The sequence below is a fragment of the Prunus persica genome, chromosome G2 (assembly GCF_000346465.2).
Source record: "Prunus persica cultivar Lovell chromosome G2, Prunus_persica_NCBIv2, whole genome shotgun sequence".
NCBI classification, from domain to species: Eukaryota; Viridiplantae; Streptophyta; class Magnoliopsida; order Rosales; family Rosaceae; genus Prunus; species Prunus persica.
This window is the reverse complement of record NC_034010.1, coordinates 13,144,251-13,169,177: the sequence shown is the minus strand read 5'-3', so window position 1 is coordinate 13,169,177 and position 24,927 is coordinate 13,144,251. Positions and strand designations below refer to the sequence as shown.

The 24,927-nt window shown below is 36.6% G+C and overlaps 2 protein-coding genes across 2 annotated transcripts; both read left to right on the top strand.

Moving 5' to 3' along the window:
- Window positions 14,235–16,220, top strand: LOC109947345. Its single transcript, XM_020557290.1, has 4 exons — window positions 14,235–15,109; window positions 15,193–15,345; window positions 15,439–15,808; window positions 16,198–16,220. Exons 1-4 carry the CDS (start codon window positions 14,291–14,293, stop codon window positions 16,218–16,220), a joined length of 1,365 nt encoding a protein of 454 aa, XP_020412879.1. The 5' UTR covers window positions 14,235–14,290.
- LOC109947344 lies at window positions 19,720–20,442 on the top strand. The gene has a single exon (XM_020557289.1). The coding sequence runs from the start codon at window positions 19,720–19,722 to the stop codon at window positions 20,440–20,442; it is 723 nt and encodes a 240-aa protein (XP_020412878.1).

Genomic DNA, 24,927 nt, shown 5'->3' with positions numbered 1-24,927 from the left:
TATTCCAGTGAATCGACCAACGCCCAGAGTATTATTGGTTATGCTGATGCAGGATATCTCTCTGATCCACATCAAGGACGATCACAGACTGGGTATGTATTTACATGTGGAGGAACTGCGATCTCATGGCGTTCAACAAAACAAACATTAGTGGCCACATCTTCCAATCACTCAGAAATACTTGCCCTCCATGAAGCCAGTCGTGAATGCGTTTGGTTAAGATCGGTAATCCATCACATCCGAGGCACATATGCCCTACCCTCAACAACAGACACTCCAACAATTCTGAATGAGGACAATGCAGCTTGTATTGCTCAGATTACAGGAGGATATATCAAGGGTGACAGGACCAAACACATATCACCAAAGTTTTTCTATACACATGAGCTCCAGAAGAGTCAAGAAATCAAAGTCAGACAAATCCGCTCAAGTGATAACCTGGCAGATCTCTTCACTAAATCATTGCCGAAATATACATTCCAAAAGTTAGTACATGGCATCGGATTACGACAACTCTGCAAGCAATCAAGTTGGAGCATGCAAAATCAGGGGGAGCATTCAAGAGTCCTCTAACATAGGACATATGCACGTTGTACTCTTTTTCCTTCGCTTAGATTTTCCCACTGGGTTTTTCCAAGCAAGGTTTTAATGAGGCAACCAATCTAGGGACATGTGGTCTCCAAGGGGGAGTGTTGTAAAAGTCTTGATATGGAGCCCACATTACTGTTCATTACTGTTCATTTGGCGGCTTTGATAGAGTTTGTCTGTCACGGGTGAACAGTGATGAATAGTGATGAATAGTGATTATTTCAGCCTATAAATAAGAAGAGAAACGGAAAGAAGAAGTGTAGAAAAAAAAAAGAGAAAGGAAGAGAAAGAAAGAAAAGAGAGAAGAGAAAGCAGAGAGAAATTCTCCTAGAGAGAAAATTCAGTGAGCCACATATGTTGTAAACACTAAAGTTGTAGCCATATTATTTTATAGTGAAAGGTTACTGCTGCTGCTCTCCGAGGACGTAGGCATAGCCGAACCTCGTTAAAAGCTGTGTTTTATCTATTTTACGTGCAGCTCAATATCCGCATATATTCCAAGTTATTTTATAACAAATTTAAAGATAACTCTATTTATTATTTATATGACACCTCATAATAATGAAAAGGCAAACTCACAAAATATATGGAAAAACTTACATTCTCCCACATGAGTGTAGCCAATTCATCAAACAAAAAGTATCATATTGAATAATCAACAGTGATCACTGAGTTATATGAAATTATAGATTACTTTTGACAACTAACCATACTAATATAAAGAGCTGAACTTTAGAAAACTTGACACACTTAAATTGTACCAGCTCTCTAAAATCACAAACTGATCACATCATAATGTAAATGTTGCAGACAAGGAATAAGAAGTGTGAGTCTCGGTACCATGGGACTCCCAAATTTCGTTGGTCTTATGATGTCATGAACATCATTCAATTTCAACATAACTTTGCAAAGACTTCATAAACACAACACTTGAACAAGAAGAATATTAAAATATTCAAAGGTGAAGAATTACCTTTCTCCCACATTCAAAACAGATCAATTGAGCTTGCAGACCCATTTGTGGCACTAATCTTTGAAATCCAGTCACATGCAAAGGTTTTGTTAAAGGATCTGCTATCATATGTAAAGTGCCAAGATGCTCAATATCAATGACTCCATCTCTGACCTTGTCCTGAAGCGTCAAGTACTTGATATCCAACAACCTTGAAGCATCAGACCTTTTATATTTTTGGCAAAGAACACAGCTGAACTTTTATCACAATATAGCTTCAATAACCTCTCTATACTCATGACAATTTTCATACTGTGAATCAAATTCTTTAACCAAACACAATGCCTTGCAGCTTCAAAGCATCCAATATATTCAGATTCCATTGTAGACATTGATTTGGTAGTTTGCTTCTTCCTTATCTATGAAACTGCACCACCAGCTAAGATAAATATATAGTCACTTGTTGACATTCTGTCATCAACACAGCCTCCCAAAGCAGCATATAATAGCAAACTAAATCAAGTGAATCCACATAATGATAACACAACACATATGATTTAGTCTTTTGCAAATATTTGAGAACCTTTTTGCTTGCATTCCAATGACCAATACCAGGATTTGATTGAAACCTTCCTAGTACACTTAGTGCGAATGCCAAATCTGGTCTAGTACAAACTTGAGCATACATCACACTACCTACCAAGGAAGCATAAGGCTTATCTTTCATAGCCTCAATTTCAAACTCTGTCACAGGACATTGATGAGTGGAAAATTTATCACCCTTACCAATTGGAACATCACCACCACTACAACTTTCCATGTTGAACCTCTTAAGAACTCTGTCAATATCATTGTTATGAGATAACCCCAAAACTCTTCTTGACCTATCTCTAACAATCTCAATGCCCAAAACAAAGTGAGCCTCACCTAAATCCTTCATATCAAAACTACTGGAGAGCATACTCTTAGTATCTTGAAGCAATTGAACATTTGAACTTGCCAAGAGTATATTATCTACATAAAGAACCGGAAAAATAAAATTGGACTTCACCATTTTCATGTAGATGCAGTTATCAAATCTGTTTTCAACAAAACCATATGAAGTCACAACCTGATCAAACCTTAAATACCACTATCGAGAAGCCTGTTTAAGTCCATATATGGACTTATTTAACTTACATACAAAGTTCTCTTTTCCCCTTTCAATGAATCCTGGTGGTTGCTTCATGAAAATATCTTCTTTGAGAAAACCATTGAGGAAAGCAGTCTTCATATCCATTTGGTGTAATTTAATATTGAAGTGGGCTGTGAGAGCCATAATAATTCTAAAAGAATCTTTGGTTGACATGGGAGAGAAAGTTTCAGAGTAATCTAAACCTTCTCTTTGTGTAAACCCCTTTGCAACTAGCCTTGCCTTCAACCTTTCAACTCTTCCTTGAGAATCCCTTTTAGTCTTGTAAACCCACTTGCAGCCTATTGGTTTGACACCAGCAATAGGCTCAATCAAAGTCCAGACACCATTCTTGTCCATAGAAGCTAATTCTTTTTCCATAGCACCTTGCCAAAGAGTTGACTGAGAACTTTTCATGTCTTCTTTATAAGAAACAGGATCATCATGATCTCCAATGTTAAATTCAACTTCCTATAAATACACCATATAATCACTAGGAATTTCAGATCTCCTCGGTTGTTGAGATCTTCAAAGTGCAGGCTCAAGATTAGCTGGTTCTGCTTGTACTTCTAGTTCTGCTCCCTCAACTGGTTGTTCAAATACTTGTGGATGTGGGACATTATTTGTAACTATCTCAAATGTTGAACAAGGAATTGGAACTGGAATTGAGAATGAATTTCCAGAGGATGCAATTGAAGTTTTATCCATTTCTTCAAAAATATAAGAATTTTTGGACTGTGAGGAAGATGTGCTGAAATCCTCAATAAACTTAGCGTTATTAGTCTTTGCAATTCTTGTATGCGAAGTAGGACAATAAAACTTAAATCCTTTAGACTTCTAACAATAACCAACAAAGTAACAACTAGTGGTTCTCATATCAAGCTTCTTTTCTGTTGGATGATAAATCCTAGCTTCAGATTTGCAGCCCCATGTATGAAAATGATTGAAGCTTGGTTTTCTACCTGTCCATATCTCAAATGGTGTGGAAGGAATTGACTTACTTGGTACTCTATTCAAAATGTAATTAGTTGTCTTTATGGCTTCGCCCCACAGAAATTCTGGTAACTGAGAATGAGACAACACACTTCTAACCATATCCTTCAGTGTCCTATTTCTCCTCTCTGCCACTCCATTTTGATGTGGAGTTCCAGGTGTGGTATATTGTGCTACAATGCCTTGCTCTTGAAAAACAATAGCAAAAAGACCCTTTTGTTGTCCAGCCTCTGTATGCCTGCCAAAATATTCTCCACCATGATCTGACCTTGCAACTTTAATGGTTTGATCCAACTAATTTTCAACTTCTAATTTAAAAACTTTGAAACAGTTTAAAACTTGTGATTTTTCAAAAATCAAGTACAAATATGAATATCTAGAAAAATCATCTATAAAGAGAACAAAATAGAAATTTCCACATATTGTCCTTGTTGGAAATGGACCACAAACATCTGTATGTATTATCTCTAACAAGTTACTGCTTCTAGTTGAGTTTATTTTCCTTGTGCTTGTGGTTTTCCCTTTAAAACAATCAATACAAGTTTCAAAATCATTAATCCAAATATGGCAATATCTGTCTTTTCATTAATCTTTCCATTCTATCCTTTCATATACGTCTTAATCTTCAATGCCCAAGCATAGACGATCTGTCATTATTGAGCATTCTCTTAGAAACACTCAGGAAAATAAGTACACTGAAGCTGCCACAAGTCACCATTAAGAAAAGCATAACCAAGTAATTTATCAAACTGATTTTTGTGAAAAATACGAATACTTTCGATATCTCCAATATAAGAAAAACCATCCTTAACAAGCTTTGAAACTGAAAGTAAATTCCTTCTCATTGAAGGTACATAAAGAATATTGTTCAAGACTAACATAAAACTAGATGACAACTCTAACTTAACATTATCAACATACTCTACTTCTACTTTTGTTCCATTTCCAACAAAGACTTTGTAGATCTCTCTATTTTGGTCCTTCTGGCTTTTGAATCCCAGCAAGGAATTAGTGATATGAACGGTGCAACCAGTGTCAAACCACCATGAATTTTGTGGAATAGAAATCAAATTTGTTTCAACAGTAACGAAAACATCAACAATTTGAATACCTTTCTTAATGAGCCATGCCTTAAACCCAGGGCAATCTTTTCTCACATGCTCAGCAGATTTGCAAAAGAAACATTTTTTGAAAATGTCTTTATTAGGTTTAAGACCAGAACTAGTGGTAGCAGTAGAGTTTTGAGCAGGCACAAGAGAGTTATTAGCATTTTTCTTTGAATTGGAATATGAACCTGTTTTAGGTGCACTAGTCTTCTGATTGGGATTTCCAGATTTATTGAATGTAGCTGCTTTATTTCCTTTCCCAGCATGAACCAAATTGACAACTTTAGCTTTGCCCTTTTTTAATCTCTCCTCCTCTTGACAACAAATAGCAATAAGTTCACAGTCCAAGTCTCTTTCTGGGTATTATAGTTGATCTTCACTTGTTCATAATTGAAAGACAAGGAATTGAGAGCCATATGAACAAGGAATTGATCAGTAATCTGCAAATCCAAATTGTTTAGCTTGTTTGCCACATTAACAAGTTTGAGGAGATGCTCTCTCATGCTCCCAGTTCCATCAAACTTGGTTGAAGTGAGAGTAGTAAGATAAGAACTAGATTCAGCTTTGTCAGACCTCTTAAACTTTTCCTCCACAGCTTCCATATAATCCTTGGCAAGATCACAGCCTGGAATGCCACCTCTAATGTGCTCTTCCACTAAATTTTGCATTATAAGCAAATACATATAATTTGCTCTCTCCCACTTCTTAAAAGCATCCTTTTCTTCTTGACTACTGACATCAGTCAAGGCTACTAGTTAGGCTTCTTAAAAGCTATGGTGAACTCAAGTAATCCTAAATTCATATCAATTTGTTGCTTCCATGTCTTGAAGTTGGTCCTATTCAGTTTCTCAATGTTAATAAGGTTTAACATATTGAAACCTGCCATTAATTATAGTAACAGCAATTGTGACTAAAACTGAATCTAAATGCTTTTAGTCATACTTAAGTTATAGAAACTGATCACACGTTTAGGCAAGAAATCACTCTATAAATGCAATGAACTATCAAAACAAAAATTTGCATAGCCAAGCATAAAGCACAAGAATTAGCACAAATTCAACACCTTTGGGTGAGATTAAATAATACTACCAAGTTTTTCATGACTCACTAGACATTAGTTTATAGTCAAACCCAGTAGACAACTTCTTTGAAAGAAAATCTACCTATTAATGTTTATAAACTACAAATTAAGTATCATAATTGATTTTAAATAACAAAGGATCAGGTAAACCACTTTGGCAGTTTACCCATCCAATCCCAAAATCAACCCTGTACATAATCTTGTTAATTTAATTAAATCCATAAAATTCATCAAAAACCATTAGACAAATCAATTGAGACTGAATTTGATTCTTGATGATTATTGATCGAATTGAATAATCAGCAAGTAGCATCACAAGTGCTTCGAAATATAATGATATAAAATTTACAAGTATAATCATTAATGCTTCAATTTTGATTAACTTTAACCAAAGTAGATGAGTTTAAGGCTTAATTGATGGCTCTGATACCACATGTAGATGTTTACTGTATGCAAAATATTCTTGAACCAATTTAGCACTTAAACCACACCTTAACACAAATTTGACAATTAAACAATAGAACGGTTAGAGATAAGACTTACTTGAATCAGCCATAATCAGATATACAAGATGATATTCTCCTCCCAGTATTCCAAAATGTCAAGGCTTTCAATAGGACAAACATACAGAATATGAACGTGTGAATATGAGAGCAGAGACCAAACCTTTTATACAAGTTGCTTTACAATTGACTCTCCTATTAAGAGACAACTGCTAGCCAAAACATGGAGATAATGGATGATATCCACCTCCTGTAACAGTTATTCCTTTTAATCATTATCTGAATAAAAGTCTCATAATATCTTAATTTAAATATAACTCTATTTATTATTTATATGACACCTCATAATAATGAAAAGGCAAACTCACAAAATATATGGAAAAATTTACATTCTCCCACATGAGTGTAGCCAATTCATCAAACAAAAAGTATCATATTGAATTATCAACAATGATCACTGAGTTATATGAATTTATAGATGACAACTAACCATACTGATATAAAGAGCTGAACTTTAGAAAACTTGACACATTTAAATTGTACCAGCACTCTAAAATCACAAAATGATCATATCATAATGTAAATGTTGCAGACATGGAATAAGATGTGCGAGTCTCTGTACCATGGGACTCCCAAATTTCTTTGGTCTTATGATTTCATGAATAATATTCAAATATTCAAATGCCATGTGATCTGTAGCACCCGAGTCAATAATTCATGCAGGCTTTGGAGAGGACATATGAAAAGCAGAAACTTTGGTGGTGGCGATAGAAACACGAGCCGGGGTAGCTGGTTTAGTAGGATTGGCCGCATGCTTCTGTGAGTCTGCAAGGAGGGAGAGAATCAGTTCTGACATCGCAGTGAAAGTAAGATTTGATATAAGTGTGTGTTTTTGGTTAAGGAGTTGATTTGAGAATTTGAGGACTTTGATGTATGAATTTGATTTGAGAGGTGTATGATTTGTATTTGAGGAATTTGGGTTTGAGGAATTTGATTTAGGATTTGGGTTTGAATTTGAGGGTTTAGAGATAACCTAGGATCAATTTCTCTGATACCATGCTAAAATATGAATATGGTTTGAATACTTTAGGTTAACTGTATTCTTCTCCATAAGGAGGTATGTATAGGAGTTTACAGGAGTGCTTTACAAGGAAATAGATACGATAATCACTTTAGGACAATATCTCCTAATTATATAAGGATATGTCAACTTTATAAAATAAGGAAGTAAATCACCTAATTAATCAATGAAATAAATGTCCTAATTAATCAAGGAATTAAATCAACAAAAGTATCACTACCTAAAAGTTTAATCTAATTAACTGATATGTTCTAGAAAAAGAAACATTTATTTAATTTACCAAATATTTATGTATTTCAATTGTCATGATGTTTGTTTTGAAAGAGTAATGTGAAAAGTTTGTAAAATTGAAGGGTTTATGTGAAAATACGAATAGACCTGGCCGAGATTATATGTAATTTAATCTTTGTTGTCAAGTTTTCATTTGGAGAAGAACTTTCATGACAATCAAGAAATTTTGGGAAAAAAAGGGGTTAATTCAGTTTGGTACCCTGCAGTTGTACCCTTAAGACATGTTAGTCCGTGCGTTCTTAATTTTAACGACCTACCTCTACTTAGAAAATTTATTGCAATGTGGCTTTGCTGTTATCTTGACCGTCAAAAAGTCTGTTAAGTCCATTTTTTTGCCTAAGTGGAAATTAATGATGAGTTTGGTGCGATTGATTTTTCGGTTTTGATTAAGTTTCTCTTGTTCTTCTCCTGCTTCCTCTCTCTCTCTCTCTCTCTCTCTCTCTCTCTCTCTCTCTCTCTCTCTCTCTCTCTCTCTCTCTCTCTCTCTCTCTCTCTATCCCTTTGATTATTTCCTTCTCTCTTTTTTGTCTATCTTCCTCACATTCACACATACCAATAGCACATGCACCATTGCACATGCATCATTCACCCTATGTTTTTCTTCTTCTTTTGTGTCTCGTTGTATGGGTCTCGACAGATCTATTTGGGTTTTATTTTGAAGGAAAATTTTTGTATCTTATTTCTTTTTTAGGAATGAATTTAGCCACAACATATAGCACATAAACATTCATAATGGTAGATTGATTATGCTTATTCTAGTTGAGCTAAGTTTTTTTCATCTTAACCCAAGTATCTTATGATCTAATCTCTTTGTGCACATAATAGAAAAAGAGAGAAAAGATTAAGTTTTTACTCTTGATGACTATTTCTTAGAGATGCCAAGAATGAACACCTTTGTGAAAAGGCCTTGTCATCTTCCTCTTCTTACAAGCTCATCAACCCAAAATTCCAAGAGTGAAGTCCTCTATCTCACCACACCAAAATGGACTAGAGATGAAGATAAATCAACCTGGAGAACTTAGGTTCTAGTTTTTCTCTAGGTTGGACTGATTTTTGGCTAAGAAAGATAAGAGGGGAGGATGTCTGTCCTACACATCAAAAACCCAAGTTATCTCTATGGCCAGCCTTGGGAGGGGATAGGCCTCACTTTGGGTATTTTGCATTTTCTTTTAAATCATATTTAAAAGCCTAATCCAATTCCTTACGTTAAAGTTAATTCCGTAATTAACACTTAATTATGAATTATAACTTAATCATTAAATTACACTTATAATCTAACTATTTGACTCAGTCAATTGCTTTGGTCAAATATGTTGACTTTAACTTTGACCGTTGACTTTGACTTTGACTATTAACTTTTGACTCCTAGTTTCTTTTCTTTTCATTTGTTCCTTTAATCACATTTCTCGGTGTGCGATCTGTAAGTTCCTTTTAGCAAGATAGTGGGTTTACTCAACTTCTCTTAGTTGACTTGTGTATTAAATCTCACTATTTAATTCTTCCTATTAATGAAGGTCAATTATAATTGAACCTTTTAGGACTTCCAGAAATCATGGTTGACGCCTAGCAGCATGTCATGGTTATTCAAGCTAAATAGAGTGTAGGGAAGAACATATTCAAATTGGAATGACCATGCAATTGAATTATTCTCTTATAGAATACTCCTTATTCACATTATTAGATAATGAAATCTAATATCAATTATCCTAATGTGAATAAGTCCTTTATATGATTATCTGAGTAAGATTTGAAGACCTCTTTAAGGTAGGTTTGTCCATGCACTCTCAAATTTAACAATCGTGTACCCTAATCCTTTTAATTTTTTGAAATATGGTTTCGGCCGTCAAAATTGTTAATTGTTTATGTGGCAGGCTTGGGTCCCACCATTTTGCTTCTTTCGATATGAGTTGAAGGGTATTTTCAAGCAATTGGTGTCTTCCCCAAGTAATTTTGTTAAAAAACTATGGCACACTTTTTGCAAGTTTGGGCAGGAATACACTTATTGTCCACAAAATATACCCTTCAACTGACTTCAAAAGAAAAGAATACGTGGGACCCAGGCCAGCCACGTACAAGATTGTTAAAATTGAGAGTGCATGGACAAACATGCCTTAAGGGTGAGAGTTCGGGATACTAAAGTGAAATTAACCATTTTTTTAATTTTTAGTTTTCATTACTAATTTATTCATTTACCCAGGTATTTTGTTTCTCTGAGAAGGTTTTAACGAGATAGCCGTTAACATGCTAGTTCTTACCATGTAATGTTCCAATGAAATACCATCATTTCTTAAATTTTTTTTTTTTTAAAAAAAAGCATTTAAAAAATAGGGCCCATATATGCTACATCGACATTTAACATATTTTCTAAAAATTAAGTTAATATCGGAACTACATTGTAACAAATTTTAAATGTTAGGGTACCTCATTGTTAAAATTGAAATCGCAATGAAAAACATGTCTTAAGAGTATAGTTGCAGGGTAGCAAAATGAAATTAACCCCAAAAAAAAAAAATTGCCATTTATTTATGGATTAATTACAGTTTAGTACCTGTGGTTACACCCTTAAGACATGCTAGTCTCTATCTTTTCAATTTTAACAATCACATACCTTGGTCTTTTAAATTTGTTACAATGTGAATCTCTCCGTTAATTGCCTACATGGCACTTGGATCCCACATTATTTATTTTTCAGAAAAAAGTTGAAGAAAAAGAGAGAAAAAATATTGGGACCCACTGACTCAAACACCTCTCTCATCACAGCAGCTCTCCCTCGCATCTCCCACCCTCCCTACAGCAAGCCACCCCTCCCCTCACCACAACTCTCTCTCTCTCTCTCTCTCTCTCTCTCTCTCTCTCTCCCACAATTTCGAGCCCACCCTTATCCCCCACCAAAAAAATCAGAAAGACAAAAGCACACTTTTAATTCCAATTCCAATCCGATCAAACCCCAAAACCCAAAAAATAAATAAATTGTATTTTCGGGAGCTGAGACTTAGAAAAAATATCGGAGATGGCAAACAAAGTCCCTTCTCACACACGCACCCTGACATCCCCATGCTCCCTTCTTTTCAGCCCTCAATCCTTTCTCGCGTGTCAACTTCGCCGCTAAGATCGGGCCTGAATTTGTTAGTAACAAGAAGCTCCATTTAGAACTGCCAAATTGACTATTATTGAAGTAGCTACTACAATTATTCATTCTTGAGCAAATGTTATAAACTATATATATATATATAAAGGGGAGAGAGAGAGAGGCATAGATTAAATAACAACATTTTTAATAAGTAGAATGTTGAAAATATAACCCGTGCATAAATACAATTTTGTCAAATGGAAGGAAAAGAGCAGTACTAGCTTCCAAAGTGGAAAAAAAATATTGAAAATAGAAACATAAGAAGAAAATGATAATTTATTCATAACCCATCTACACTTCCAATATGAATGAACATCCACGGAAACTTTAGAAGCAAATTCACCTTTGGCACTATCCTATTAACAGCATGAGGCAGATCCAAGGGTTCGAGTTGCCATTTGCCATAAAGTTCGATAGTTCCTTTTGAAAAGATATGCGATTGTTAAAAGACCAAGGTATGTGATTGTTACAAATTTAAAAGACTGAGGTACGTGATTATTAAAATTGAAAAAATAGGGATTAAAATGCCTTAAAAGTGTAACCACATGGTCTAAACTGTAATTAACCCTTTTTTTTATATAGTTGAAAAAGATGTGTGGTGGTGGTATAAAAATAAAATGCCATTGATATATATCTGTTTTGAACTTATTGCTAAATTTCACCATCTGAATGTCAACAAACATTATTAATTTGGAGCTTTATTCATTAACTTATTACAGCTTGAAAGCCTTACTTCATTAAGAATCTCTCACAAGCTCTTATTCCAATCTCATTAAGAATCTCTCACAAGCTCTTATTCCAATCTTTATGGGATAATTTGGTTGAATCTTACAGAATCTGTCAGGCGAGAGACCGAAAATCTCATCCAAATGAAGTTAGTTGCCAAATGGCTCAAGACAAAATCTAGCTAGGAAATTTTTTTTTTCCATTATATATATATTTTTTAATTATTAAGAAAACTTCGATCCTAGTCAATGGTAAATTCATTCAAATGAATGGAGTTGGCAAAGGCGTCCTCGTTTGTTAAAAGACAAAATTTGTAAAACAAATCAAGAGATTTGATGATGCACCATGGAAAGTTGATTTTATCATAATCTAGTGTATTGATGCTAAAAATTGGATCAACAATCAGAGAGTCCAAATAGATTGAATTCATGAATATTTCCCTACTTGGACTGATGGGTTTCAGCGTTATGATCAAGTGTGTATCTTTGGATTCGGTTGAGCTCTTTTATTTGGTCTTTATATATATGGTGTGAGATTCTCTTTCCAAAGCACGTATAAGATTTCGATATGGCCCCAAAGGATGCTTTTTCATAAGATGATAACTTCTTATTATTGACTGTAATAAAGAAATAAGAAAGGTCTTAACTTACACAACAAAGGTCTCAGGTTCTATGACATATTGGTTGTGTGTGTGCGGGAAAAACCCTTATAATGATCTTAGGTTTCAATCCTCATGACACCTTAATTTGGCAATGTTTGTGTGTGAGAACCTCCGCCCCCTCGACGGCGCCAACCAAATACTCATGGCCTGTTTGGAAGTGCTTTGAACTGACTAAAAGCGGTTTTTAACAACCAAAAACACTTTAATTCCTTATGAAAATTTTAATGTTTTTATAACAAAATTGCTTTTGCTAGAAGCAATTATGAACATAAGTGCTTTTTAAAGAAGTACTCCCAAACGAACTCAGTTTAAGGGGGATTAGTTTTAAGCCAAGACTATAATGAGTGGAAAGTTATAAGGGGTAAGTTATAAGGGGTTCACTTTATAGCCATCAGATTAATCCAAGGGCTGGGGAGAATTGAGATAAAGTTTCACAATTGGGTAGGTGAGGAACCCAAACCCGAATTGAATATCCAGCACGTCCAAAAAGAAGAAGAAGAGGGAAACACGTCCGAAAAAGAAGAAGAAGAGGCAAGTTTGAAGTTTGAACAGAAAGAACTCATCTCTCTAAAACACAGAGGTCTGAGATACCCAATGAAGGCAACGGCTAACGACAGTTGAAGGCAACGATTCGCCACTCCGTTCTCCAGACCCCGAAAAAGTATTTATTTGGAGTAGAAGGGGCAAAGGTGTGGATTCCAAATCAGTGAAGGGGCGAAGCAGTGGAAGGGGAAGGGGAGAAGCTGTATTCGTTGGAAGTGGTAGGTTCCATTTGTGGAGCAAAGAAACAGAAAGACCACACACAGACACCTTGCAATAACCAGCATTTGGTGAGTAATTTATGGAATTTGAGTTTAGGGTTAGAGTAATGGTTTTCCCCAATTTGTACCATAAATTTTGTTGGATTTGGCATCTCTTCGTTGTGCTTCAGTTGCATGTTAATTTTTGCTTAGGTATATGTTAAAAAAAGAATGAAAATCAAGTCAATAACAAGTGAATAACATGTCAATAATGATATGAATAAGATAATGGTGTTGAATTGGAGGAGGCCCTCAAAACCTTCCACATTTGAAGCAGTGCATAGTGCAGATTAAGAAGAGGCGCTAGAATATATATATATATATATTTTATGAAGTAAATATGATTTCCTTTGTTACTAAATTTGCCTGAGAAACATTTGAATAGATAATAATAAACTCATGAATAGAACTGCAAAGCATTTGATGAGTAATGTAAGGAATTTGAGTTTAGGGTTAGAGTAATGGTTTTCCCCAATTTGTACCATCAATGTTGTTGGATTTGGCATCTCTTATTTGTGCTTCAATTGCATGTTAATTTTTGCTTGGGTATATGTTAAAAAACGAATGAAAATAAAGTCAATCACATGTCAATAACATCTCAATAACATGTCAATAACATGTTAGTAATGATATGAATAAGATAATGGTGTTAAATTGGAGGAGGCGCTCAAAACCTTCCACATTTGAAGCAGTGCAGAGTGAAGAGTACCTCTCTGGCACTAGAATTTATATATTTTGTGAAATAAATATTATTTCATTTGTTACTAAATTTGCCTATGAGAAATGAGAACAGATAATAATAAACTCATGAATAAAAGTGCAAAGCATTTGAAATGAAGGTTGATCTATGACGATTGTGGGTGACTGAAGAAAAAGGTAGAAAGAAAGAAGGATGTGGCAATTGCTTAGCAAGCAGATAGCAGAGTACATGCTTTGCTTTGCTTCCTTCCACTATATTTCTTATTTATTTATTTTGGGTTGTGTATGAGATGACAATAATTGTCATGTGTGTGAAGTGCAGAACTTGCCTACATTGCACTCACACGAGTATGGATCCATAAATAAAACAGGTATTTGCACAAAAATTGTCATATTGCTTTGATGATGTTAAAGCCTGTGATGAGTAAACCCTATGCTCATGTACTTTGTAAAAGTTGTAATGTGCCTGGTTGACTAGTTGTGATTGTGCAAATACGTGGTAGTATATATGTTCACGTTATTTCACATTGTATTTGAGGAAATGGGATCCAACGTGGAGCTGGTATGGCCAGAGGCAGAGGTATATTCGTCACGGGTGAACAACTGCTCACATGCAAATTCATCTCTAGCTGCAATTCGAGCGAAGTTGAGTGCGGAACAATTAGAACAATTCAAGACATCATGCTTTGGCCATCTTCTGACTATAGATAAGATTCAGTTTAGCGGGCAGATTGTGCATGGGGTTGTGTTGCGTAGAGTAGCGGGGCAGGGTGTGAAAGACTTGGATGGACTGAGTTTCTTATTAGGGTGTGACGCTGCTCAGTTCACTCGTCAGGATTTCTGTTTGATCACAGGGTTTCGTTTTGGGGAAGTGCCTGAAGTTTCCAGTGGAGAGAGTGATGAAATCAGACTTCAGAAAAGATATTTTATAGACGAAGGAATTACATGCAATGCTTTAGAAGAAGCATTTGTGAGGTGCACAGAGGAAGATGACATCTACAAGCTAGCTCTTGTTTACTTTGCTGAGTTAGTGGTTTTGGGAAGGGACAAACATTTGAACATCAATCTAAATTACCTGACCCTTGTAGAGGACTTGGATGCGTTCAACAGGTATCCGTGGGGTTCGGTGTCCTTTGACAAAACCCAAGACAGTCTATTTTCTGCACCAACAAAGTATGTGAAAAGCTTGGAAAATGAAGAGGGAAGAGGGAAGGGGAAAAGTAAGGTAACGGGAACAAGCCGGAGAAATGAGAAGGGCAAGAAGGATAAGCATGGTGAAGCGCAAAGGAGTGGCTGGAGTTTTAAAGGTTTCACGTATGCTTTCCAGGTACATGGTAATAATGTTCATGTCAGTTATGTTTTGTTTTTCTTTAAAACATAAATAATGACTTTGTCCTGTGAATTGTGTAGATTTGGGTATATGAATTAATTCCTAGAATGGCGGACCTGAATTACTGCAAGGTTGTTGATCCGACCGCTGTCCCGCGTATTTTGCGATGGAGAACTACTACGTCTGTTCCAGAGATGAGAAAGTTGAACAATTATTTTTTCCAGAGCAAAGAGGTTTGGTTTGCAGCCCTTGGAGCTATTGATAAGATTGAATGAAATTATGAAGTAGAATGATTTAATATGACTCTTGTCTGTATTCTGAAACAGTCAGTTCAGTTGCGGGCGCTATGTCCGAGTGAAGAGGAAATGAGACAGCCATATTGGAGTTGGCCACAGGATCGCCCTGCTGTTGTCTCGGCAGAGTCAATTCCTTCTTCATGTGGTGATCTTGATGAGTTGAACAAGGTGGTAAGCTTGTTGAGGTCCGAGTTGTTTCAAGTAAAGCGGGAAAAAGACGTCCTTCACTTAAAGGTCATACGGATGGAAAAACTGTTGGACCAATGTTTAGGTCCTCAGTTTGAGCAGGAAGTAAGGAGGGACCTAGCTTTACTGAAACAAAGGACGAATCGTTGTGTCGTCTCACATCTATTTAAGGGATATAGGGAAATGGATGACATTCAATGGGATGAAGGGCCAAGTAACAGAAATGAGGGAGACGAAAAGGAAGATGAAGGGATTGAAGGGGGTGAAGGGCCAAATAATAGAAATGAGGGAGCACATAAGGAAGAGGAGGGGATTGAAGGGGGTGAAGTGCAAGGAAAACCAAGTGAGGTAGAGGAAGGGCAAAGGAAAAGAAGTGAAGGAGAGCAAGTGCAAGTAAAAAGTAGCAAAGGAGAGGAAGCCCAAAGACAGAGCAGTGAGGGAGAGGAAGTGAAAAGAAAAAGCAGTAAGGGAGAGAAACTGCAAAGGAAAAAAAGGGAGGGCAAGGAAGTGAAAACACAAACAAGTGAGGAAAAGGAAGTGCAAAGAAACCAATGTGAGAAAGAAGATAATGAAGTTATGTTGCTTGGGGGTGACATTGGCGAGAGCACGGAGGGGACACTGCTTGAGTTTACTGTCGGGAAGATTGATTTGGATGAACCTACAGTTGTGCTATCTCAGTTCAACGTGTGGTTGAATGATAAAGGTAAAGCTCTGGCACAAGGGGTCCAATTACGGAAAAGGAAGAGGATCATTCCTTTGTGGAAGATCGTTGAAGGCAGTGAATTGGTTCCAAAAACTGGGGCACAGACAACCGGACTGAAGATGTTAGACCCAATGAAGGCGATTCCGCATGATGATCTGGTGAAATTGCTGAAACTTTGTTGGGAATGGCGCCAGGACCCAAAGTAAGTCCCTTGCAATTATAAGATAGAAGCATGACTGTATATAATTTTTTATATACAGTGTTCTAAAACTGTTTTATATTCATAGTTTGGGTGATGCAATTTGGCAACGTGGGAAGCTGAGATTGAATTCTTCGCTTCCCTCGTGAAAGCTGATGGTTGGTTGGAAGGAGATGTAAGTGTAATTGATTATGCATTTGTTTTAATGTACATACATTATGAGATTGACAAGAAAAACATGTTGCAGCACATTGATTTGGGGTTGTATCTCATCCGGAAGCGACAACAACAATTGGAGACAGATTCGGTAGAAGTAGCGGACTGGACAACGACCGATGTTTTTTTTATGGTATGTCATCGGCCCTGACCAAGTGCCGTTAATAATTACACATTTTCCATACACACACTAGTGGAGCTGTTTAACCATTGATTGTTTTGTATTTCACAGAATCACATTCGTACTTGCTTTGCGGATAATAAAAGAAAAAAACAGCAGCTTGGGTGGAAAATCAGAAAAGTTTACTAAACGTTGTAAATGGGAAGGTTCTTCCGTGTGGGTTGGATTGGCAGACCGTCTATAAGGTGTATACCCCATTTATGTTGACGAAGTACAAGCATTGGGTGGCTGTAATGATTGATCTGGTATTGTGTGAAATCAAAGTGTATGATTCAAAGCTTTCACTAATTCCAGATGACATCGTAAAGGAAGAACTCGGCCCGCTATCAATTACGCTTCCAAATCTTCTCAACACCATCGACTTTTATGAAGAAGGTGTTTATGCAAACAATTGCAGCCAAGATTGGTGGTGTCCGTGGCCAATAGAGCGTGTGGATGTTCCACAACAGTCTAATGAGTAAGCACAACTTGCAATTTAATTTTATTACTTTCAATTGTCAATTACGTTAGAATGTCATTAGTTGAATTGATCGAGTTCTTGTTTTGCTTCAGAGGCGATTGTGGCATGTTTGTGTTAAAGTACATTGAGCTTTTCAGCGCTGAGCTTCCGTTAGCTACTTGCACCTCGCACAACATGCCTTTTTTTTCGGTTGAAATTGGCTGCGGAGATAACAAGGGGAGATGCTTACTTCCCATGATATTGGTTGAAGATGACAAATGGTATATGAGAAGGTTTTGGGAATGTCCATTCTCAAACTAATGTAAATACACAATAGAGACGTACAGGTCCTTATCGAATTCTACCGCTAACTCCTTCATGACATTTACATGTTTGTTAACCAAACTGCATTGAATTGGAATTTTAAGACTGCATATGTGAATTGGGATTTGAAGATGGCTTTTTAAATGTATTACATCATTGCAAAGTGATATGTCATTGTTGATGCAAGCCACCATTAATCGCAATGTGTTGCATCATAATAGGTGTCTAAACATGCGAAAGGTTTTCCGCAGCTCAATAGCATAAAAGTAGAAACAAAGACAATATACACAAAATGAACAACAATTCACAAACGCACCGACAAGCAATACACACACAACAGACAAACAATATACACAAACTTGGCCTGCCATATACAGAGAATAGATATGCAATATACACACAGTAGACATGCAATATACACACAATAGACATGCAATATACACACAATACTCCCTTAACACACACAATAGACATGCCCTTGCCCACAATAATGATGCAATATACTTCAGTCCCCAAGTACACCAACCATAGGGAAGTCGTATTGAATAGGATATTAAACTTAACAGTTGTTCTTCCTACAAAAAGAAAGAATAAGGTCCGTTTCCCCCCTTCATTCTTACTTGAGTGATACTTGTGGCCCCAATAAACATTCAATTTTGGGGCAATGATATTCCATATACATGCAGCAAACTATCAATAAACCTTCAATAAACATTCAATATCGTTTCTATAACATGCGAAATACATGCAGTTACCAAATATTACAAAATGGGTTTAGGGTCTCATTGGTGGTGCGTGCAACATGTCTTGTGCGGGAGAACTTTCACAATCTTTTAAACCGTGCAGTTAAATGATCATTAAAAGAACAAATAAAATGACAATTGATACAACTAATAAAACTAATACCAAGTCCTTAATGGACTTCAGCATGTTCAGCACTCTAGCATCATACGTGTCATCTTGATGTTCTGCTTCAGCGGAGGTTACATCAACCCATTCGAATCCATTGCAACTGGTGGCTCCCTAATTGCAGGCATCATATATGGAATATAATTCTGTCAGAGTTAGACATAGGTTTTTTTTTCACCCACATACATATTCTTTAAATTAAAACTTACGTAGGAGGTTAGACACTTCAAGAATGGCTTCCCTCGATTTTTGTCAGATTTTGAAACCCGAAGCACCATTGTAGCTCCACAATACTGACACCTCTTTGTTTGAGCGGGAGATGAAGACGAAGACATGTTGAATCTTCTCAGTTGTACCTCTTCTCACTCAGATCTTCTCACTGAAACCTCTTCGGACTCATACCTTTTCACTCATAGTTGTCATTCATACCCCTTCACTCATAACCCTAAACTTGTCACTCAGCTCTCTCTCATCTCTGCCCAAATCGAGTTATATTTAATTTTTTTGGGATCATTTGGTGGGTTGGTCACGATGTCGACACCTGTACCGTCAGCATTGTGACATCTTTTAGCCCGAAAAGCAATATAAACTACTTCACTACCAAATATATTTTCTGAATAATGACGGGACACTGCTTCAATTTTATTAATTTATTTATATTTTATTAAGGCAACTAGTTGGATAAGAATCCGTCATTATTGGTTCCATTTTAATAACATTACTAGGGGTAGTTGGGTGTGGGAAAATGAAAAAGTATATGATGGGACCTTCTGTCACTAGTCAGTAATCCATCACATTTGTATCAATGAATTTGATAGTGGGATAAACCCAAAAATGGCTATGCAAATAGCCATTTAATTAACTTTTTGACTGTCTGACTCTGTATGCCTCGTTATGACGTTTTCCCTTCTTTTGTCTTAAGTTTTAATTCACTGGGGTTCAGTTTCTTTCAAAAGGGTCAACTTGGAAAAACCCCAACTGGAAACACCTTTTCAAAACACTATAAACAGAGGCTAAAACAAAACGTGTACCCCAAATATTATCATTTATCCCCTCTGCCACTCCTCAAATCGTTCCATTCCAAAAACTTTTCAATGAATTCGAAACACTTCACTACAGTCGGAGGAAAGAGAAGGAAGCATGTCCATTTCGATATGCCCGAAGCCTTCATCCCGGAGTCTGCTTGGTTTCAAGTCATGTTATACGTGGCAACCGAATCATCGGAAGATCTCTTCCGTATGGCATCTGTGTGCCGATTATTCCGAACTTTGGCAAACAGTCCACAAGTGTGGAACACCATTTCAATGGCAAAGTACCCATACCATCCTATCTGGTACCGTGCCAGACCTGCGGTCCAGCATTTCTTGCAACAATGCAGGGCTTGCGATAACCCTGAGTCCATATTTAGAGAAGCATTCGAAGGTTTTTTCAGGCACGGTAAGGTGGAAGCGTTGTATGGGATGCGCATTGCAGCCACGACAGGCCATATGGAAGCGGCATATGTAGTTGGACTACTTGGTATGTCCGGAATTGGTCAGTCAAAAGAGGATGCATTACAATTCTTGTGTTCTTTGAATCAACGTAACAACATTGATATGAAAGGAACCAGGGATGCTTTGACAGGAAGATTTCGCGGAGCATTTGTTGCAAGACATATCGTAGATATGTTTGACTATGGGAAGATTAAGTTCAATCGGTGCAGCGCTTGTAACAACAATGAATGGTATTTTGTTATTCCAGGCTGGCCTAGTGAAGACAAGATAAATCCTGCGTTGTGGACTTGTTGCAACCGATGCAAATGGCACCGTGAGAGTATTTTTTGGTGCAAACTGATGCGTGAGTATGTTGTGCGAGGGAATCAGGTATTTTTGCATTAGTTTTAGTACGAATTTACGGTTTTGATGCATTGTGGACTTGCTTCTCTTCACTTCTAGGTTGGCTGGCTACGTTATACCTATCTCAGTTTAAATGTTGTTCAAATGTTGGTATTTTGTCATAAACCGTTTTATATATAAATGTATAATATTTATTATATAGCGGAATGATTACTTACATCATAGACGGCTAGGAATGACATTTTACGGACACAGATATTTTGCTCACCGACCCCAATCTTCATATTTGGTAAACGAAAAGTCATGCATGGAGTAAATAGGTGTCTTTTCACCAGTGCTTGGGAATGACATTTTCCCACTTAGCATATCCGAAAGGATTTGGTTACACGTTTCTTAACCTAGGGGGTTGAACAGTGAATGACGTAGACTATTTTTTTGTGTGGAAGGAGTTCAATGGATGACTTGTATATTTCCATATTATGTTTCAAAACATCCCTTCAACCTAAAAAATAAAAAAATTAACAAATTGAAGAATAGAGAAACCGATGAGCACTACAAATGGCCTATTCGCACGGAAAATAAAATTGTTTTCAACAAGTTGGACTAAATATAATTAACAAATGGACAGCCTAAAAAGTAATATCATAATAATTATAATAATTGTGGATAAATAATAATAAAATACTAATGTAGCATAACCATTAAACAGGGAATGCAGTAGGAAGATGAAATCGCAATAAGTTCGTAGAAATTTTCGGATCGTTTTTCTAATTTTTGTGTATTTAGTTATGAATTTTCCAAGAAAAAAGGTAATAAAATAATAATTTATGGTAAAATGGGAGGATGTGGCCATGTTCGGCAACGTACACTTGTGCAAGTAGTCAAAAGTGACAGGCTGAGATCGCGCCAGGTGTCATATTCTTGTTAATTTTGGATTCTTTTGTTAAAAAATCTTTGAAACTAGGTAATAAATAGTAGGAAAATCGTAAAAATGGCCCAAAAATTACTCCGGCCTCCTTTTGACGTCCTAAAACTAGGAGAACCTATAAATCATTCGTCTCGCAATGAAATAATCCAAATTGTATTACATAACTCACTGTCCTCTTAACCCTAAGTATTGATGTTTGTTAACTTCAACTTGAATAACCTACTTCAACAAGCATCTCCCGTTAATGTTGGGAATTAATTTTACAAATGCGTAACAATGAATCGGAGAATTCAGCAACGGAGATGGAGTGTCAATGAGTTCGTAGCAATTTTCGGAAATAATTTTGAATTTTTCTGTATTTAGTTATGAATTTTCCAAGAAAAAAGGTAATAAAATAATCATTTAGGGTAAAATGGGAGGATGTGGCCATGTTGACTGACGTACACTTGTGCAAGTAGTGAAAAGTGACGGGCTGAGATCGCGCCAGGTGTCATATTCTTGTTAATTTTGGATTCTTTTGTTCAAAAATCTTTGAAACTAGGTAAAAAATAGTAGGAAAATCCTAAAAATGCCCCCAAAATTACTCCGGCCTACTTGTGACGTCATAAAACTAGGAGAACCTATAAATCATTCGTCTCGCAATGAAATAATCCAAATTGTGTTACATAACTCACTTTCCTCTTAACCCTAACTATTGATGTTTGTTAACTTCAACAAGCATCTCCCGTTAATGTTGGGAATTAATTTTACAAATGCGTAACAATGAATCGGAGAATTCAGCAACGGAGATGGAGTGTCAATGAGTTCGTAGCAATTTTTGGATAATTTTTTTATTTTGTGTGTAATTAGTTCTTATTTTTGTAAGGAAAAGTAATAAAATAATAATTTAGGATAAAATGGGAGGGTGTGGCCATGTTGACTGACGTACACTTGTGCAAGTAGTCATCAGTGACGGGCTGAGATCGCGCCAGGTGTCCTCTTGCTATTATTTTGGCTTTTTTAGTGCAACAATCTGTGGACATAGGTAATAAATTCTACGAAAATCCAAAAAATGCCCGGAAAATGAGAAAATGAAAATTATTTGTACATAACTCACTTTCCTCTTAACCCAAATTCACGTTAACACGTATATTTCGGATAATATTAGAAATATAATTTCTAATAATACAATATTTAGTTTCACTATATACAATAATATGTTTTGTTATAATAATGTACATAAATAATAATTGCACATGCTTTGAAGCCATCATTGCAACTACACCTAGAGCTTTGAAGATGTCAGTTCGTATTCAATAAGTTGTCCACATGCAACTGCACCTAGAGTTTTCAACACGTCAGAGGTATTCAATAAGTTGTCCACATGCAACTGCACCTAGAGTTATTAACACTTCACAGGTATTCAATAAGTTGTCCATATGACGCCGCATTGGGAATCAGTAATATATTTTCAATCATGTCAAATCACATAAATAATGCCATACTTTTTCTCAATAACCTCACACAAGTGAAGCAATTTTAAAACCCTTAGTGAATATTTGTCCTAGTCTATATGAGTGATTATATAATCAGTTGCATAATATTTTTTTCACAGTATATGTTAACTTTGAGAGGGATTCCATAAACATAAAATATAAAGAAAGCAAGAAATAGTAGGAAATGAACCAGTACAAAAACAATATATAAAGTGTACATAATAATTCCATAACCTTGTCACAAACGCACTCACAAAAGCTTTTCCATAAACCTTGTCCTAACATATAATAAATAAAGGCAACATTGCATATGATGCAACCATGTCCAAATCTGATAAGTGATCAAAAACAAATGGACATGGCAGCAACATATGACTGAAGTAGATGGGCTCTTTGCATCTTCTGTTTTCGTAATTAAAGACATCAAAATATTAAGGTTTAAATCTTCCATAGTAGTTAGCATCAAAATAGCTTTGAAGCAGAGTGTAACGAAAATTCCAATTCCACTTATTTGCCTCTGCTCCAACACGAGAACCAAAATGGTTACTTCCCTTGCTGAGTATATTTGGTGACGTCGGAAACGGTAATAGATGACCAATCAAACCCGGGTACGACGAGTTTTGCATAGGATCGGAAGTAGTCGAATCCAGCTTGCATCACACGCTTCTTTGACTCCACTGCATTAGATGAGTTCTTGTATTTTTGAACAGCTACACTCCGAAGTCGTTTGTGTCTACGCTTCATGCGCTGCAACTTCGCCCTATCCAGATTGGCCTGCCTTTTGTCATCTTCAATTTGGCCTTCCACAAATTCCAAACGTGCCCTTGCCCTTTGGATTTCATCACCAAGTTGAAGATGCCTGTCCTTCCAAAAAGCAACAACTCTTTCAGACTCAAAACTTCCAACAAAATGGTCATTCTGTCTAGCAATGTGACATTGCTTGTCTGGTGACTCACTTGCGTGTCGAAGCCGGTCTTTGTTTGGAGGGGTGTTTATTATGCTCACATCAAACTTGGTTGTGCTTATGCTCATTCTTTGGGGGGAATGAGTTTGTTTGCTTGAGAGAGTATCGGTAGATGGAGACAGATTCGGTGGAGGAGTGAGTTTTGTGTGGAAGGAGATTTTATATGAAAGGGGTGATAGTAATACCAAGAAAAGGGTTCCCGCCAAAAAATATTTGGTTGACAAAGTAGAAATTATTTTTTGGTCTGATACAATCTAAGTTTAATCCTAACTAGTTTGGTTGAGTTAACTTAGTAGATGTCACTTCCATTGACTTTCTTTCAACCACTATCAGTGGTGTAAGGAGAGTGTGAGGTTGACATGCTTGAAAAGCAAAAGCTGACACCTATTTTTAAAAAATTCCCGCCAAAAAGTACATATGTTGACTACACACAAGCTTTGGTATGTTGGTCTATAAACCTATGTTCCCTTTCTCAAACGAAATTGCATATGCAATCCTCATCCTCCCAAAACAAAGAGGATTATTCAAGCATGTCAACCTCTTCAGGCGCCAACAACACAATGGAACATGACAAATTGGAGTCGCAGGTTCTATTTCCACATTGTACTCGCCGACCCCTTCCTTTTTCAACATCATTTGGGAGTGAGGGGGACTCCGATGATCCATTAGAGGCAATACATGCAGTCAGTGGCAAGCTGGATTATAAATCCAGACTGATCAATTCATGGCACGAGAAATGTGTTGAAGACGAGGCAATTTTGGCTGATCTTAACATTAGGGTGAACAAAGCGTTATCCCAAAAGAACAAGTACTTGAAGCTGAGTCATAGCAGGAAGCTGAAAGCTGAGGAGTTGGATACAGTAATGAATGATGAAATGAAAGGTCGTTTGATGAACCATATGCGATGCGAACAGCACCATACTGAACTGGAGTTGGCATTCAATGAAGGATTTGACAAATTCCGAGCATTTGCGGCAACTACTCATACAAGTTATGATTGGAACTATGTGTCCCCTGATGCTGTGAGAGAGATACTAGACGATGGGGGTGACATGAATGAGCATAAGCACGTCAAAGCTGCTCGGAAGAAGCCGACCGATACGACTAAGTGATTGCGGCTACCGCTGTTCAGTTGGTTGAGGGTGACCGTGGTATTGCAC